This window comes from Sciurus carolinensis, chromosome X (assembly GCF_902686445.1).
Source record: "Sciurus carolinensis chromosome X, mSciCar1.2, whole genome shotgun sequence".
Classification (NCBI taxonomy): domain Eukaryota; kingdom Metazoa; phylum Chordata; class Mammalia; order Rodentia; family Sciuridae; genus Sciurus; species Sciurus carolinensis.
The window spans coordinates 12829590-12844800 of record NC_062232.1 but is presented as its reverse complement, the minus strand read 5'-3'; the positions used below and the strand labels follow the sequence as shown (position 1 = coordinate 12844800).

General features: G+C 35.4%; 1 protein-coding gene across 6 annotated transcripts in view; it reads right to left on the bottom strand.

Moving 5' to 3' along the window:
- The window catches only part of Reps2 (RALBP1 associated Eps domain containing 2), a 208361-nt gene that overhangs the window by 8468 nt on the left and 184682 nt on the right, over positions 1-15211 (bottom strand). For all 6 annotated transcript variants that reach the window (XM_047535932.1, XM_047535934.1, XM_047535933.1 and 3 more), the window contains one exon: positions 6243-6348. In XM_047535932.1, the coding sequence (XP_047391888.1) occupies positions 6243-6348 (106 nt within the window). The remainder of the gene's footprint in view (positions 1-6242; positions 6349-15211) is intronic.

Sequence of the window (15211 nt, the reverse complement as noted above, 5' to 3'; positions counted from 1 at the left end):
TGATTCTCCAAACATCTGTTCACTAGACCTAGAACTTTTGCTACACATATAGATCAAATAAAGAAAGCTGAATCACAAGCTAAGCATGGTGAAAACATAAGAACCAATCTGATTTTGCACAGAAGAGTCCCTGAAGGACTCCAACTGGCAGCACCAGATACCTATGAAAGTGAGAGTGAACGAGGGAAGGAGGACTGTCTATAGTGTCAACTGGAAGTCTGTTTCATAAGCAATTAGACCTCCACATCATTCCTGCCAGGAGAGAAGAACACTGGAGATTATTGACTGAAATGGTAAAACGGAATATCTGGATAAGTGAGAAACAGGCACAGGTGAGGACAAAAGATACTGGAGAGTAAATAATTATCCTGGATATTGGTAACTACAGTCCTCCTGCTCCAATGAACCAGGTCTTTCCATTCACATAGGAGACCAAAAGATTGTCCTCTCTAGAGTCTCTCATCAGACCAAGAAGGAGCCAATGAAACTGCCTTTGCAGGTTCCCCAACTATATGACCTAACCAGGTCACTGAAAAATACAAAGTTGACAAGCCCCCAATGTGCTATGCATTTCCAGTCAATGCTTTCAAATTCCTCTTAACTATGAGAAAAGAAGGGTCATCAGATACTGAAGGAAAACACCTAGGAGGAAATACATACAATAAAACAACAACAACAGAACCCCACCTATTCAGGAAGACAAAAAACTACCATTACAAGAATACATCTTAACTGGGCTAGAAACTCAGCTCAGTGGTAGAATGCTTGCCTAGCATGTGTGAAGCCCTGGGTTCAATTACCAGCACTGCAAAAAAATGTTTTCGTAGTAATGAAAAATAAACAGAGAACAAAAAATGAATGTTTGGTTATTAAATAAAGGAAAATGTACAATTCACTGTGATATATTCACATATGTACATAGGCTAGTTGGGTCGATTTCATTCTACCATTTCTCCCTCCACCTGTCTCCTCAATTCCCTTCCTCTACTTCACTGATCTCTTAAGAGTTCTTTATATAATCAGGATACAAGTTGTTTGTCAAATATGTGGTTTGTAAATATTTTCTCCCAGTCTGTAGTTTGCCTCTTAATTCTCTTGACAGTGTCTTTGGCAGAGAAGTGCTTAATTTTGATGAAGGCCTATTTATTGGGTTGTTTTCTTATAGATTATGCTTTTGGTGTCATTTCTCACCTCAGGTCATAAAGACTTTTTTCCTATATATTCTTCTAAAAGTTTTACAGCTTTATGTTCAGCATTTACATCTTTGATCCATTTTAAGTTAATCTTTGTTAAGGTGTAAGGTTTAGATCAAGGTTCACTTTTTTACATATGAATAACTAATTGCTACAAAACATTTTGATGAAAAACTAGTCTTTCTCCTTGAGTTTATTTTGCATCTTTGTCAAAGATCAAATGGCTGTATGCACGTGGTCTATTTCAGGACCCTATCCTGTTCCATTGATCTATGCACCAATCCTTCCACCACGCCACCTTCCTTAATGAACTTTGATGGTAAGTGATTCCTCTAATTTTGTTCTTCCTTTAAAAATTTGTTTTAGCAATTCCAGTGCCTTGGCCCTTAACAGCTTTTGGATCAGGTTATGTATGCTCACAAAAAATCCTGCTGGGATCTTAATTGATATTGCAATGAATCTAAAGATCACTTGAGAGAAAAATGAAATCTCAACTATGTTGTATCTTCCAAATCCACAAGTAAAGTATGTCTCTATATTTATTTAAGTTTTCTTATATTTCCTTGAGCAGCATTTTGTAGTTTTTAACATACAAGTCCTTGATAGATTTGCACCAAAGTATTTTACTTTGGGGAGGAGGCAAGCTATTATGCAATGATACTTTTTAAAATTTCTATTATCAATTGTTCATGGCCTATACACAGGAATATTACTGATTTGGAGGGGTGCTGGTCTTACACTCTGTGACCTTTATAAAATCAACTAGCAAATGAAAATTTTTTAAAAAATTCTATTTGCAATCATGTCACAAAATCTTGAAAATAAAATTGACAAGAAATATGTAAGACTTACACACTCAAAACTGAGAACCCCTCAAAGGAATTTTAGAAGACCTAAATAATTGTGGAGATACTCTGCTTACAGATTAGCAAACTCAACATTATTTAGATGTCAGGTCTCCCTAAATTGGTGTAGAGATTCAATGCAAATCCAATCAGAATCCTAATAGTTTTGAATTTGTAGAAATGGACACACCAATTCAAAAATTTCTATGAAACAAGTGGCTTAAAATATCCAATGGAATCTTGAAAAAGAACAGGTTGAAAAAAGAAAATTACCTGGGTTCAAGAATTCGAATAAGACAACAGTAATAAAGAATGTGTGGTATTGGCATAAGGATCAAAAAAATAGATGAATGGGACAGAGTAAGAACTCAGAAATGAACCTACATGTATAAGGGCATTAGATTTTTTACAAAGGCACTAAAGTAATCCAAAGGGGAAAGTCTTTTCAACAAATTGTGCTGGATTAAATGTTAAAATGGGGAAAAAAATGAACCTTGACCCTAACATTAATCATATACAAAATTTAAATCAAGATGGATCAAAATCCTAAATGTAAAAGGTAAAACAACAAAGCTGTTAAAAGAAAACAGGAGAATATCTTTATAATTTGGAATAGACAAAGTTTCCTACTATAGGAAGAAAGTAATAACTATAAAAATGGTCAATTTATACTTTATCAAAATTTAAAACTTATGCTCATGAAAACATAGTTAAGAAAATGAATCGGCAAAACAAAGACTAGAAGAAAATATTCACAAAATTTGTATCTGACAAATGACAGGTAATCAACATATGTAAACTTCTCCATACAACTCAACACCAAAACAAGGCCAAAAGCTCAATTAAAAAACTGGCCAAAAGATACTTCATAAAATACAAAAGATAAATAACCACACAGGAAAGTGATCTACATAATTAGTCATCAAGGAAATGATGACAAAACTACATCACTACTGACTTGCTAAAATTAAAAAGAGTAACACTAAATGCTGGTAAAAAATGTGGAACAGCTGGAACTTTTATATAGTAGTGATGGGAATGTCAAATGCTACAACCATGTTGGAAAAAAGCAACGAATCATAAACCTAGGTATTTACCCAAGAGAAAGGAAAAAATATTTCCACAGAAAAACTTGTTTAAAATGCATTTTTGTTGAAAATTGTCCTAAGGAAACAGCTTCATCTTTTTTCTTTTTCTGAACCCAGGGACGCTCAAACACTGAGCCACATCCCCAGCCCTTTTTATTTTTTTATTTTGACACAGGGTCTCACCAAGTTGCTTAGGACCTCACTAACTTGCTGAGGTTGGCTTTGAACTTGGGATTCTTCTGCCTCAGCCTCCTGGGATTACAGATGTGTGCCACCATGCTTGGCAACAGTTTCAAAATGCCCATGAATAGAGCTGACAACCAAATTGTGGCATATTCAATCAATGGAATACTATTCAGCAATAAAAAGGAAAAAAATTACTGATATACACAGAGTACATGAATCTCAAAAACAATATCAAGTGAAAGAAGCTTTGCACCAAAGTATGTTACAGGTTACCATTTACATAAAGTTATAGAACTGGCAAAACTATGTATAAAAATTTCAGAATAGAGGTTGCCTGTGTGTGGCTGGGCTAGGAACTGGGAAGGACACAAGAAAATGTCTTAGAGTGGTGGTAATGTTCTCTAACTTGACAGGGGTTTGGTTCCAAAAGTATATATATTTATTACAAACTCAATAAATGTAACACCTCAGATTGGTACATTCACTGTATGCAAATTTTATATCATAAGAAAAACCTGAGAACCTAATCAATAAATGGGCCAAGGAACTGGACATACACTTTACAGAAGAAGACATACAGGCAATTAATAAATATATGAAAAAGTATTCAACATCTCTAGTAATTAGAGAAATGCAAATTAAAACAACTCTAAGATTTCATCTTACTCCATTTAGAAAGGCTATTATCAAGAACACAAACAATAATAGATGTTGGCATGGATGTGGGGGAAAAGGCACACTTTTACATTGCTGGTGGAGTTGCAAATTGGTGCAGCCACTCTGGAAAGCAGTATGAAGAATCCTTAGAAAACTTGGAATGGACCAACCTTTTGAGCCAGTTATCCCACTCCTTGGTTTATACCCAAAGGACTTAAAATCAGCATACTACAGTAACACAGCCACATCAATGTTTACAGCAGCTCAGTTCACAATAGCTAGATTGTGGAACCAACCAAGATGCCATTCAACAGATGAATGGATAAAGAAACTGTGGTATATATACACAATGGAATATTATTCAGCCATAAAAAAGAATAATATTATGGCATTTGCAAATAAATGGATGGAATTGGAGAATATCATGCTAAGTGAAATAAGCCAATCCCAAAAAAAAGGTCAAATGTTTTCCCTGATAAGTGGAGAATGATATATAATGGGGTTGGGGGGTGGGGAGGGAGAGAAGAATGGGGAAACTTTAGACTATGTAGAAGGAAATGAGAGGGAGGGCGGTATAAAAAATGGTGGACTGAGACAGACATCATTGCCCTATGTACATGTATGATTACATGAATGGTATGAATCTACATCATGTACAACCATAGAAATGAAATAATGTACCCCATTTGTATACAATGAATCAAAACACAGTCTGTGAAAAATTAAAAGATAAATTTTAAAAACCTGTAAAAATATTGAACACTAGCTAATGATATGTGTGCTAAAATATTTAGAAGTACTTAGATGTATGAAATGTATCAAAAATATATGTTAAAAATAATATGGATTAATGGATAGAAGAGAGAGATAAATGGCTAGAGATGTATATAGACCATAATAAAAAGTGGTAGAAGTAAAGTAGTAGCTATGTGAATATGCATTATAGGACTCTCTCAACTTTCCTACACATTTGAAAATTTTCATAGCAAAATATTTTGGCAAGGGGAGCATATAAAAGAGAAGTCAGGGAAGGAAGAGACAGTAAAGGAGGAAGGAGGAAGCACCAATGGAGGAGAAGGAAAACCAGAAAAGTGTGGTATTCCAAAACCCAGTTAGAAAAGTGATTTCTGAGGAGGAAATGGTTTGTTGTGTATATTCTCCTGAAAATGCAAATAATATGAGAACAAGCCTGTTGGGTTTGGCCATAAGAGTGTTGTGAGTGGAGCAAAACAAAGCCATACTGAAAAGGGGAGAGAAAACCATTGGTGAGGAAATAAGACAGTGAACGGAAACAATTGCTAAGAAATTTTGTGGTGAAGGGGACCAAAGAAATGGAGCGGTAATTGGTCAAGGGCAGTGGACAATACTGGAGCATGTTTATGGATGAACAGGAAATGATCCAGAAGAGAATCTTGTCTCGCCCAAAGATAAATTCAAGTACTAACCCCCCAGTACCTGTAAATGTGACCTTATTTGCAAATAGGATCTTTGCAGATGGAATCAAGTCAAAATGAGGTCATACTATATTACGATGGGCCCTAATCCAATGAACAGTGTCCTTACAAGAAGGATACAATAAGAAGAGGAATTTGGACAATGATACAGGGAGATCCAGGAAGAATTCCATTTGACAGTGGAGGCAGAGATTGGGAGTGTTGTGGCTATTGGCCAAGGAATGCCAAGGATTGCCAGAAACTACCAGAAGCTGGGATGAGGAAATGAAGAATTCTCTCCTGGAGCCTTCAAAAAAAAAATGTGACTCTGCCAACACTCAGACTTCTAGCCTCCAGATCTGTGAGAAAAGAAATTGCTACAGTTTTAAGCCACTGAATTTGTAGCACATAGTTATGGGAAACTAATGCAGAGGAGATTAATGATTAAGAGAAACAGGTGATAAGGATTGCACTGATGTCCTTGAGAAGGTGAGATGGAACCATTTTCATGGTACCAGGAGAGAGGTTGCCCTTTGATAGTACCCACGTCACTTCCTTTGAAAGAAATCAATGCATCACCTTTCAGAGAGGATTTTAACAATTAGGCACTAACTCAGAAGCTTTGGACAACAAATGCTTCAAACAGACTTTGTGATAGATTTATCTTTCCTTTTAACACACATAATACGCAGCCTACATAGAAGAGTTGCTGGTCCCTCCAAGCATGAAAGAACAGAGGCAACTTTTTCCAACAGGGATGGGCAGCCAATGGTCAATAAAAAGCAAAATTAAAAAGTAATGGAAGAGCCTAGTAATCCAAATCTTGGAAGCATTCCTTACCTTAAGCTGCTGTTGGAGTTCACTGTTCAACCGAGCCAGTACTGCATTGGCCTCCTTATTTTTGCGGATAGCTGTTTGAATGGCCTTCTTCTGTTTGGAAGACTGCCTATAGAAAAGTACAAACATTTTGGTGAAAAGAGCCTAGAGGTCTGGACCCTTGCAAGTCAGAACTCTAATTTATGAGAGGTGCTAAACTAACAAGGGCTAACATCACAGGGCTCCAAAAATAAAACCCCATATTCATAGGTAGGCAGATATGCACCCAATGAAACAAATTCGTCAGGATGCATTATTTACACCTGAAATCATTCCCATTTTATAACTTGAATAAAAGCTGTGCATTGGGTCTTTACAAACATTAGTGTTCCATTTATTCTGGACATTTTAATAAGCATTTCTTCTAAAAAATCTTATTTATTGGAATGTCCTTTTGTGCAAGCATTAATAGCACTTGGCCTCTTTGGACAAGTCTGAAGGAAAATAATAGAAGAATATTCTCTTTAGCTGTCTAACTCTCCCTTATTTCTTTTTTAACATATAGTGTGTATATATGTGTATGTATGTGTGTGGGTGTGTTGGGGGTGTCCATGTGCATGCACCAGCATGGATCTGTGGCAATTGAAAAAAAATATTTTAATATTCCTGAGTTAACTCAATTGTAAATTCAGAGAACAGGTGTAACTGGGTGGCTATGTGTTCTACTTTGCTCATTACAGTGTCTGCCTAAACTGTTTGGTCATAACTCTTCTTACTACCTGCTTTACCTCTCAAAACTGCCCATGGTTAGGATGATAAATCAACACGGTCATCACAGGCATAACCTACAAAATTTTATTCCATAGCAAAAATTACAAATTTTTTAGAACAAAAGGGTGATTTATATTTCCCTAGAAAAACAACAATTTTGCAATTACTGGGAGAAGGATTCTAGGCTGGAGCAACTAAACTAGAATGGTCTGTGACCACTATATAGATAAAATTAATATTTACTGAGGATATACAGTATGCTAGCCACTCTGCTTATCTGTAGAAGACATAATCCTGTTCTCAGTAAGTTCAGAATTAAAGATTACTTTCTCATCCATAGAGTGGCAGGCAGAAGCTTCCAATCTGCTTTTTAAAAATATAGACAAAAGAAAGGGAACGGAATGGGAAAAGGGAGAGGGAAGGAGAGGTACTGGGGTCCTAATTAGAAAAAGATATATTCCATGCTTGTATAATTATATCAAAATGGATTCTATTGTCATGTTTAACTAAAAAGAACCAATAAAATTCAATGTAAGGAAGTAAGGTAACCATTTTTCTACTCTCTACTTCTATGAGAGTGAGAAAAAATATATTTCTAGATTAGATTTCTGGCTCCAGAACAAGATATAGTAGACACATTTCTCTCTACTCTTCTGCTAAGTACAGTGAAATATATGGACAATGTATAAAGATAAACATAAGACAACTGTAAAAGATGGAGTAAAGAGGTAAACCAAAAAGAGAACTTAATATCCAAGGAAACACACAATAGTGAATTCTCTGGGTTTTCTTTTGCATCATATATCCCAGACTGGATACTGTAGAAATCAGTAATCCATAAATACCAGTGAGATCAGAAAAAAAGAATCCTCTCCCCAAAATTCTGTTTTCTCTAGCCAAAGGAACTGGAAAGGGGTAGCCAAGTAATATAGAAAACTTCTAGTCAATAACTACTCTAATACAACCAAACACCACAAAAAAACATTATGACCCCCAAATCCCATCTTCATCAGTCAAGGACAAGTGGGAAGACTAGACTTCCTCCTCTGGGCACCCCTAATGAGGCCTCCCCCTCCCACCAAGGCAGTGTCAGAAAATGTCGAGTAGGAAGTAAAGGACCTTCACTACTTTCTCATGGAAAAGAACCCTATTTTCACTGTAGAGGCCACATGAGGAGCAATAACCAAACACCTCTCCTCTTCCCAGTCAGGGTGGTATCAGTGGAAGTCTAGTGGGAAGCCTGAAGTACCACCCACATTCAGCAGTAACAATGCACCCCTCCATCCCAAGGGTGTAAAAGGAAGTCAAGTAGGAAAGCACGATTAAACAGAAGATTTTAATAAGATTCAGAGTTTCATAACATAATACCCAAAATGTCTAGGATACAATAAAAAACTTTATCAAATGAAGAAACAGAAAATCATGATGTGAATTAGAAAAGACAACAGATGCCAACACCTAGATGATGCAACTGTGGAATTATCTAATTAAGATTAAGCGCATCTAAAACAAATTAAAAAATAGAAAATTTCAGAAAATGAATAGAAGATATAAAGAAGAACCAGCCAGGCATGGTGGTATATGCCCATAATCCCAGCAACTGGGGAGGGTGAGGTAGAAAGATTACAAATTCAAGGCCAGTCTCAGAAACTCAGCAAGATTCATAGCAATTTAACAAGATCTTGTCTCAAAATTTTAAAAAGGCTAGGAATTCACCTCAGTGGTAAATTGCCCCTAGGTTCAATCCCTGATACCAATCAAAAAAAAAAAAAGAAAAAAAGAAAAATACAATGAATGCTTCCTTTGACATTATACTAGGGAGGGAAGAGTATTGCCATCTTGTTTTTTCCAGATGCGGATGAAATCCAGTTTCCATATTTTACCTCCATTTACACCGTTGGGAATGGAGGGGTACATTATCACTGAAAAATACAATGACTAAAATTAAAACCTCAATTGATGGACTCAACTACTGAATAGAGAAGACAAAGTCAGTGAATTTGAAGATAGAAATTATCCAAACTGAACAGAGAAAATAGACTGGAACGAAAACTGAACAGAGCCTCAAGGACCTATAAGAGAATAAGATCTAGTATTTTCCTCATTGAACTTCCAGGAGAGAAGGGAAAAAGGTGAAAAAGCATCTGAAGAAATAATAATTGAAAATTTCTCAAAATTTGGCAAATGACATAGCCTATAAATTCAAGAAACTGAAAAACCCAAATAGCTTAAATTATAATCAAACTGGATAGGAACGATAGTAGAATGAAACAGACATTATTACCTTATGTACATATATGACTGCATGACTGATGTGATTCTACATGTACAATCAGAAAGAGAAATAACACCCAATTTCTGTATGATATATCAAAGTGCATATATGCATTCTACTGTCACATACAACTAATAAGAACAAATTTAAAAAGAAAAAATTCTTGAAAGCAATGAGAAATGATTAACTTATCTATAGGGGTACAACTCAAATGACAGCAGATTTCTAATCAGACCCCATGATGGCCAGAAGGAAATAATACATTTTTCAAGTTCAAAAGAAAAGAATTATCAACCTAGAACTCTAGATCCAGTAAAAATAACTTAGGAATTAAAAGAAAACTGAGACATTTTTAGATAAAGGAGAATAAACATATTGCCAGTAAATATATGCTAAAAGAATGACTAAAAGAAATTTCTGAAACAAAAAAGGGATGTAGGAATCTTAGAACATAAGGAAGGAAGAAATAACAAAATGGTAAATATAATAAAACTTTCCCTTCCCCTTTTGAGTTTTCTATAATTTGAAAACTTAAATGAAACCCATCAATTGCTTCAAAAGCACAAATTACCAAAAGTCACCCATTATTCTGTGTTGCTTTTGAAAATTGTTTGAAATTTTCAAATTTCATTTAAAAATGTATTTTTAAAACTCCCCAAAATAAATCTCTAAGTCCTGAAATTTTCACTGGAGAATTGTGCCAAATTTCAAAAAAAGAAAAAGAAGTAATACCAATTCTCTATAATCTTAACCATAGAAGAGAACATTTCCTAGTTCATTTTTTGAGGTTAATATCACTAATACCAAAAGTAGGCAAAGACAGTACAAAAAGGCAATAAGGAAATTAAACACAATATCCTGATGAACATAGATGCAAAAAATGTAAACAATTTATTAGCAAAAATAATTCAGCAATATATAAAAAGAAGTATACACCAGGACCAAATGAAGTTCATTCCAGGAATGCAAGAATGATCCAATATTCAAAAATATTATATAACCCACCATTTTATTTTTAACTAATAAATGAAAACATAAAAATTGTACATATTTATGGGGTACCATGTGATGTTTCAACACATATACACAATGTGTTGTAATCCTCCATCTTAAGCTAAAAAAAGAAAAATGACCATATCAACTGATGCAAAAAAAAAAAGCACTTGATAAAATTCAACATCCATTCATAATAGAAACTCTTGGAAAATGATGAAGAGATGTGAACTTCCTCAACTTGATAAAGAATATTTGCATCAAAATCACAGCTGATACCATATTTAATTTTTTAAAAAAACTGTTTTCCCTCTAATATTGGGAACAAAGCAAAGATATCTGCACTTATCACTATTTTTCAACATAGTGCTAGAAGTCCTGACCAGCATAGTGAGTAAAGAAAAGGAAATAAAAGGTATGTATTTGGAAAGAAAGAAAGGAAACAGTCCCTATTTGCAAAAAACATAATGTTGTACGCAGAAAATTGCAAGGAATCTACAAAAAACTACTGAAACAAATAAGTGATTTCAGTAAGGATAGAAGTATGTTTGCAAGATAGAAGATTAGCATACGAAATTCAAGAGCGCTTCTGTATTCTAACAATGAATGCTTGGAAATCAAATTTCATAAAATGACTATCATTTCCAAAGATGCCAAATGAAATGCTTACATATAAATATTACAAAACATGTATAGAACTTGCATGTTAAAAACTACCCATATAATACTGATGAAAGAAATGAAATGGGATCTAACATATGCTTATAGATTGTAACATTCAACACAGTAAGGATATTAAAGCTCCCCAAATTGATACACAGGCTTAATGCAATTTCTATCAAAATCCCAGTAATGTTTTTTGTAGTTCAAGACAAAATTATCTAAAAATTTATATGGAAAGTTAAAGGCATTGGAATAACTAAAAGAATTTTGAAAAATACTTATAAAAGTGGGGGAAATTTAACATATTATACCCTTACAGTATCAAGTAATCCTGTAATGGAGATAGCCATCAAGGGACTGGGGATGTAGCTCAGTAATAGAGCATTTGCCTAACATGTATGAAGCCCTGTGGTATTTGTGGAGGAGACACACATTGCTCAATGGAACAGAACAGTGAACCCAGAAATAAGACATGTAAAACCAAACTATTTTTGACAGAGGTACAAAAAACAAGTCCATGGAGAAAGAATAGGCTTTTCAACTAATGATTCTGAAGCAAGTGAATACTGAGAGAGAGAGAGAGAGAGAGAGAGAGAGAGAGAGAGAGAGAAAGAGAGAGAGAGAAAACCCTAAGTCTCCACCTTGTACAAAACTCAATACAAAATGGATTATGGAATTAAATGGAAAGTATAAAATTATGAAATGTTTAGAAGAAAAGATAAGAGAAAATCTTTGGGACAAGGTGACGTTTTTAGATATGACACCAAAAGCACAATCCACAAAAGAAAAAGCAATCAATAAATTTGACTTGATCGAAGATTTAAAAACTTTTGTTCTAATACCCTGCTAAGAAGGTGAAAAGACAAGTTAAAGAGTAAAAGAAAATATGTGAAAACAACATATCTAACAGTGGATATGTGTTTGACGTATAGAAAGAACACTTGAAACTCAACAGTTAAAAAATCAATTAAGTTAGAAAACCAGCCAGAGATAGGCAGAGACATGTTACTGTAGAGGATATATGATGCCAAATACACACAAGAAAAGATGTTTAACATCACTAACTTTGAGGGAAATACAAATTAAGAACACAATGTGATAGCACTATATACCTATTAGAACAGTTAAGTTTAAAAAGCAATATTACCAAATGTTGGCAAGGATGTAGAGAAACTGTATCTTTATACATTGCTGGCGGGGATGTGACATGGTACAGCTATTCTGGAAAATAGCTTAGCAGTGTTGTTACAAACTAAACATACATATAACTTGCAACCCAATAATCACAGTTCTGGACAAGTGTCCCAGAGAAAGGAAAACTTGTGTATATAGAACCAACCATGCACAGATGATTGTAGCAGCTTTATTTCTAATACCCAGTAACTAGACACAGCCCAAATATCTCTCAACAGATGAATGGCTAAATGCTGGTATATCCATGCTACAAATTACTGCTTAACAGTATTGACTGGTATACATAACCACCTGGATGGATGTCAAGGGCATTATGCTGAGTAACATAGGTAGAACTCAAAAAGTGATATACTGTGTGATTCCATTTATTATAACATTCTCAAAATGACAAAATTATAGAAATGGAAAACTGATTAGTGGTTGCCAGGAGTTAAAAATGGTGGGAAGAAGGAGACAGGTGTGACTTCAGTTATCTTGCCCACAATGGTGGTTACAAGAATCGACACATATGATAAAATGTTACAAAACAGAACTATCCTGGTTCTGATACTGTATGATAATTAGGTAAAATGCAATCGCTGGGGGAAATGAGGTAAAAGATACACAAGACCTCTATGTACTATTTTTGTAACTTTCTGTCAATCTATAATCATTTCAAAATAATACGTTTTTAAAAAGATATAGATCTGAAATGGATACTCCACTACCCTCAAACCATTACTATGCTAGTTTTTAAGTCACCCCTTCTCCATTCCTTTCCCCCACCTCTACAGGGATGGGCTCCTGGCAGTCCTGTTTGTTTCCTGAAACCTCATCACCATTTTCACACTTGGATGGATGCTTGCCCATGCTGAGCTAACTAGATTCTCTCTCCCAGGGATGTGGGTTATAGTTAAGAGTTCAGTTCAGCTTAAACCCTACACAGCAAGAATGTAATTACTCTGGAGCTGAAGGTGGTAGAATTCTTCACAGAGAAAAATGACAAATACATTCTAAGAGAATAAAGAAAAATCAGAAGGAGCCTGAAAGGTTTTGCAGTCCTCTCTTTTAATCCATTTCTGTTTACCACAAACTACCCCTATATCCTTAGAAAGAATACAGTTTTGCTAATTCAAGTTGCCTTTTATTACTTGCTACTGAAGGAGTCCCAAATAATGCAAAGAGAGGGTGAGGCCCCAAATCAGACATCAGTTTCAGGCCCAGAACACCTTTCAAGGCATTAATTTGCCTTTCAAGAATTGTTTCTGCAGTGGGTATGGAAGCACACACCTACAATCCTAATGACTTGGGAGGCTGAGGATGGAGCATCACAAGTTAAAGGCCAACTTCAGCAACTTAGCAAGGCCCTGTCTCTAAATAGAAATAAAAGGGCCTGGTGATGTAGCACAATGGTTAAACACCCCTGGGTTCAATCCCCATTACAAAAAAAAAAAAAAAAAAAAAAGCTTCTAGAGCCTGCCCATATAGGTTTTTCTAACTTTTTCTTCAGTGTTTCAGGCTAGGCTATAACTGTCCTGGTTTCCAAGGAGAAAAATGGGAGAGTAAAAGTTAAAACACGTAATTTGCCCAGTTCCATTCATGTCATGCTATCTATTGATTTAGTACTGCAGCACCATGAGGCACTGTCCATGCAAGGTTTTATGGCAGAGTATCTCTCATAACCTGTTCTTATGACTGTTTGTTTTAAGTAACATATAACTTTCAGATTGAGCTGGACACATGGTCACCCAACAAGAAGCTAACTTTCTATCTCCATAGCAGGTGAGTGTGACCATATGACTAAATTTGGGGGCAATGGCTCAGAGAGAAGTGATGTGTGCCTGGTTTCCTCCATTTCTTCTTTTTCCCTTCCTGTGGCCTAGAATGTGAACATGTTGGTGGTGAGGTATTTTCAACCACAAAGGATAAAGGCAACCCTCAAGGGAATCTAGAACAGGAAAACAAAAGGCACGTGGATTTGTGATCAGAACTACTCTACTATTCTGGACTACTCACCAACTCAGACTTCTGCATAAGAAAGAAGTTAACTTCCATGTTCTTTGAGCCACTGTTACCTCTTTTCTCTTCAAGCACCTGAACTAATATTTTAAAGAATATGAATAAGAAAAATCTACTTAGTGTTCACCCTGAACCCTGCTTTCTCCTAAAGAAATTCTGGTTACAGTTTCTAAGAACCAAACTTTTATTGTCTTTCTCTACTTTAAAATGGGAGGTTTTCATCATAGATGTCAATTGTGAATCCCAAGAACAACCCAATAACAGCAAGCATGAGGAGGGAAGGAAAAAAGAATTGCAACCACACTGAGAACTGGATGTCCCTCCATCCTTAAACTATTATCATGCAGGCAAGCAAACACTACCACCAGAATGTCCCACGGTTGTCTAGGACACCTCCTGGGGTTACAAAGAACAGAGGCTATGAAGAGAGATTCAGGCCAGTCATGGTACAGGCATAGGACATCCTCCATCTCCAACCTGCTCAAATAATTCTATTTTCCAAAAGCCCACCCTTAGCAGATACACAAGATGTAGGATAAAACCAACCAAGCCAAATTGTTTCTAAGAAAAATCTACTTTTGTCCTTATTAATGAAGATACAGTGTGAAATCAGCTTATTACTTATAACCTGAACTCAGCAATTCACTTGGAGACAAAATTTTATTAGTTTCTTTGTGCTAAATAGAGTAGACAATGGTAATGCCTAAAACTGAATCTTTTTATTTTTTTGATCTAATTAGTTATACCTGACAGTAGAATGCATTTTGACACATCATACATAAATGGAGTAAACTTTTCATTCTTCTGGCTGTACATGATGTAGAATCACACTGGTTGTGTAATCATATATGCACATAGGATAATAATGTCTGATTCATTCTACTGCCCTTCCTACCCCTATGCTCCCTCCCCTCTCTTCACTCCCCTCTACCTAATCCTAGTGGTTCAATTCTGACGTTAATTTCTCAAAATGCTGATGACCACTTTGCAGTTGATCTACTTTTTTAAGCCATTCTCAGTGTTCTATTATAGCAGTAAGCACTAAAGAAAATGATTTGGGAGTCTTGTCTCAATTTTCCCAAAGATAATACATAGCATC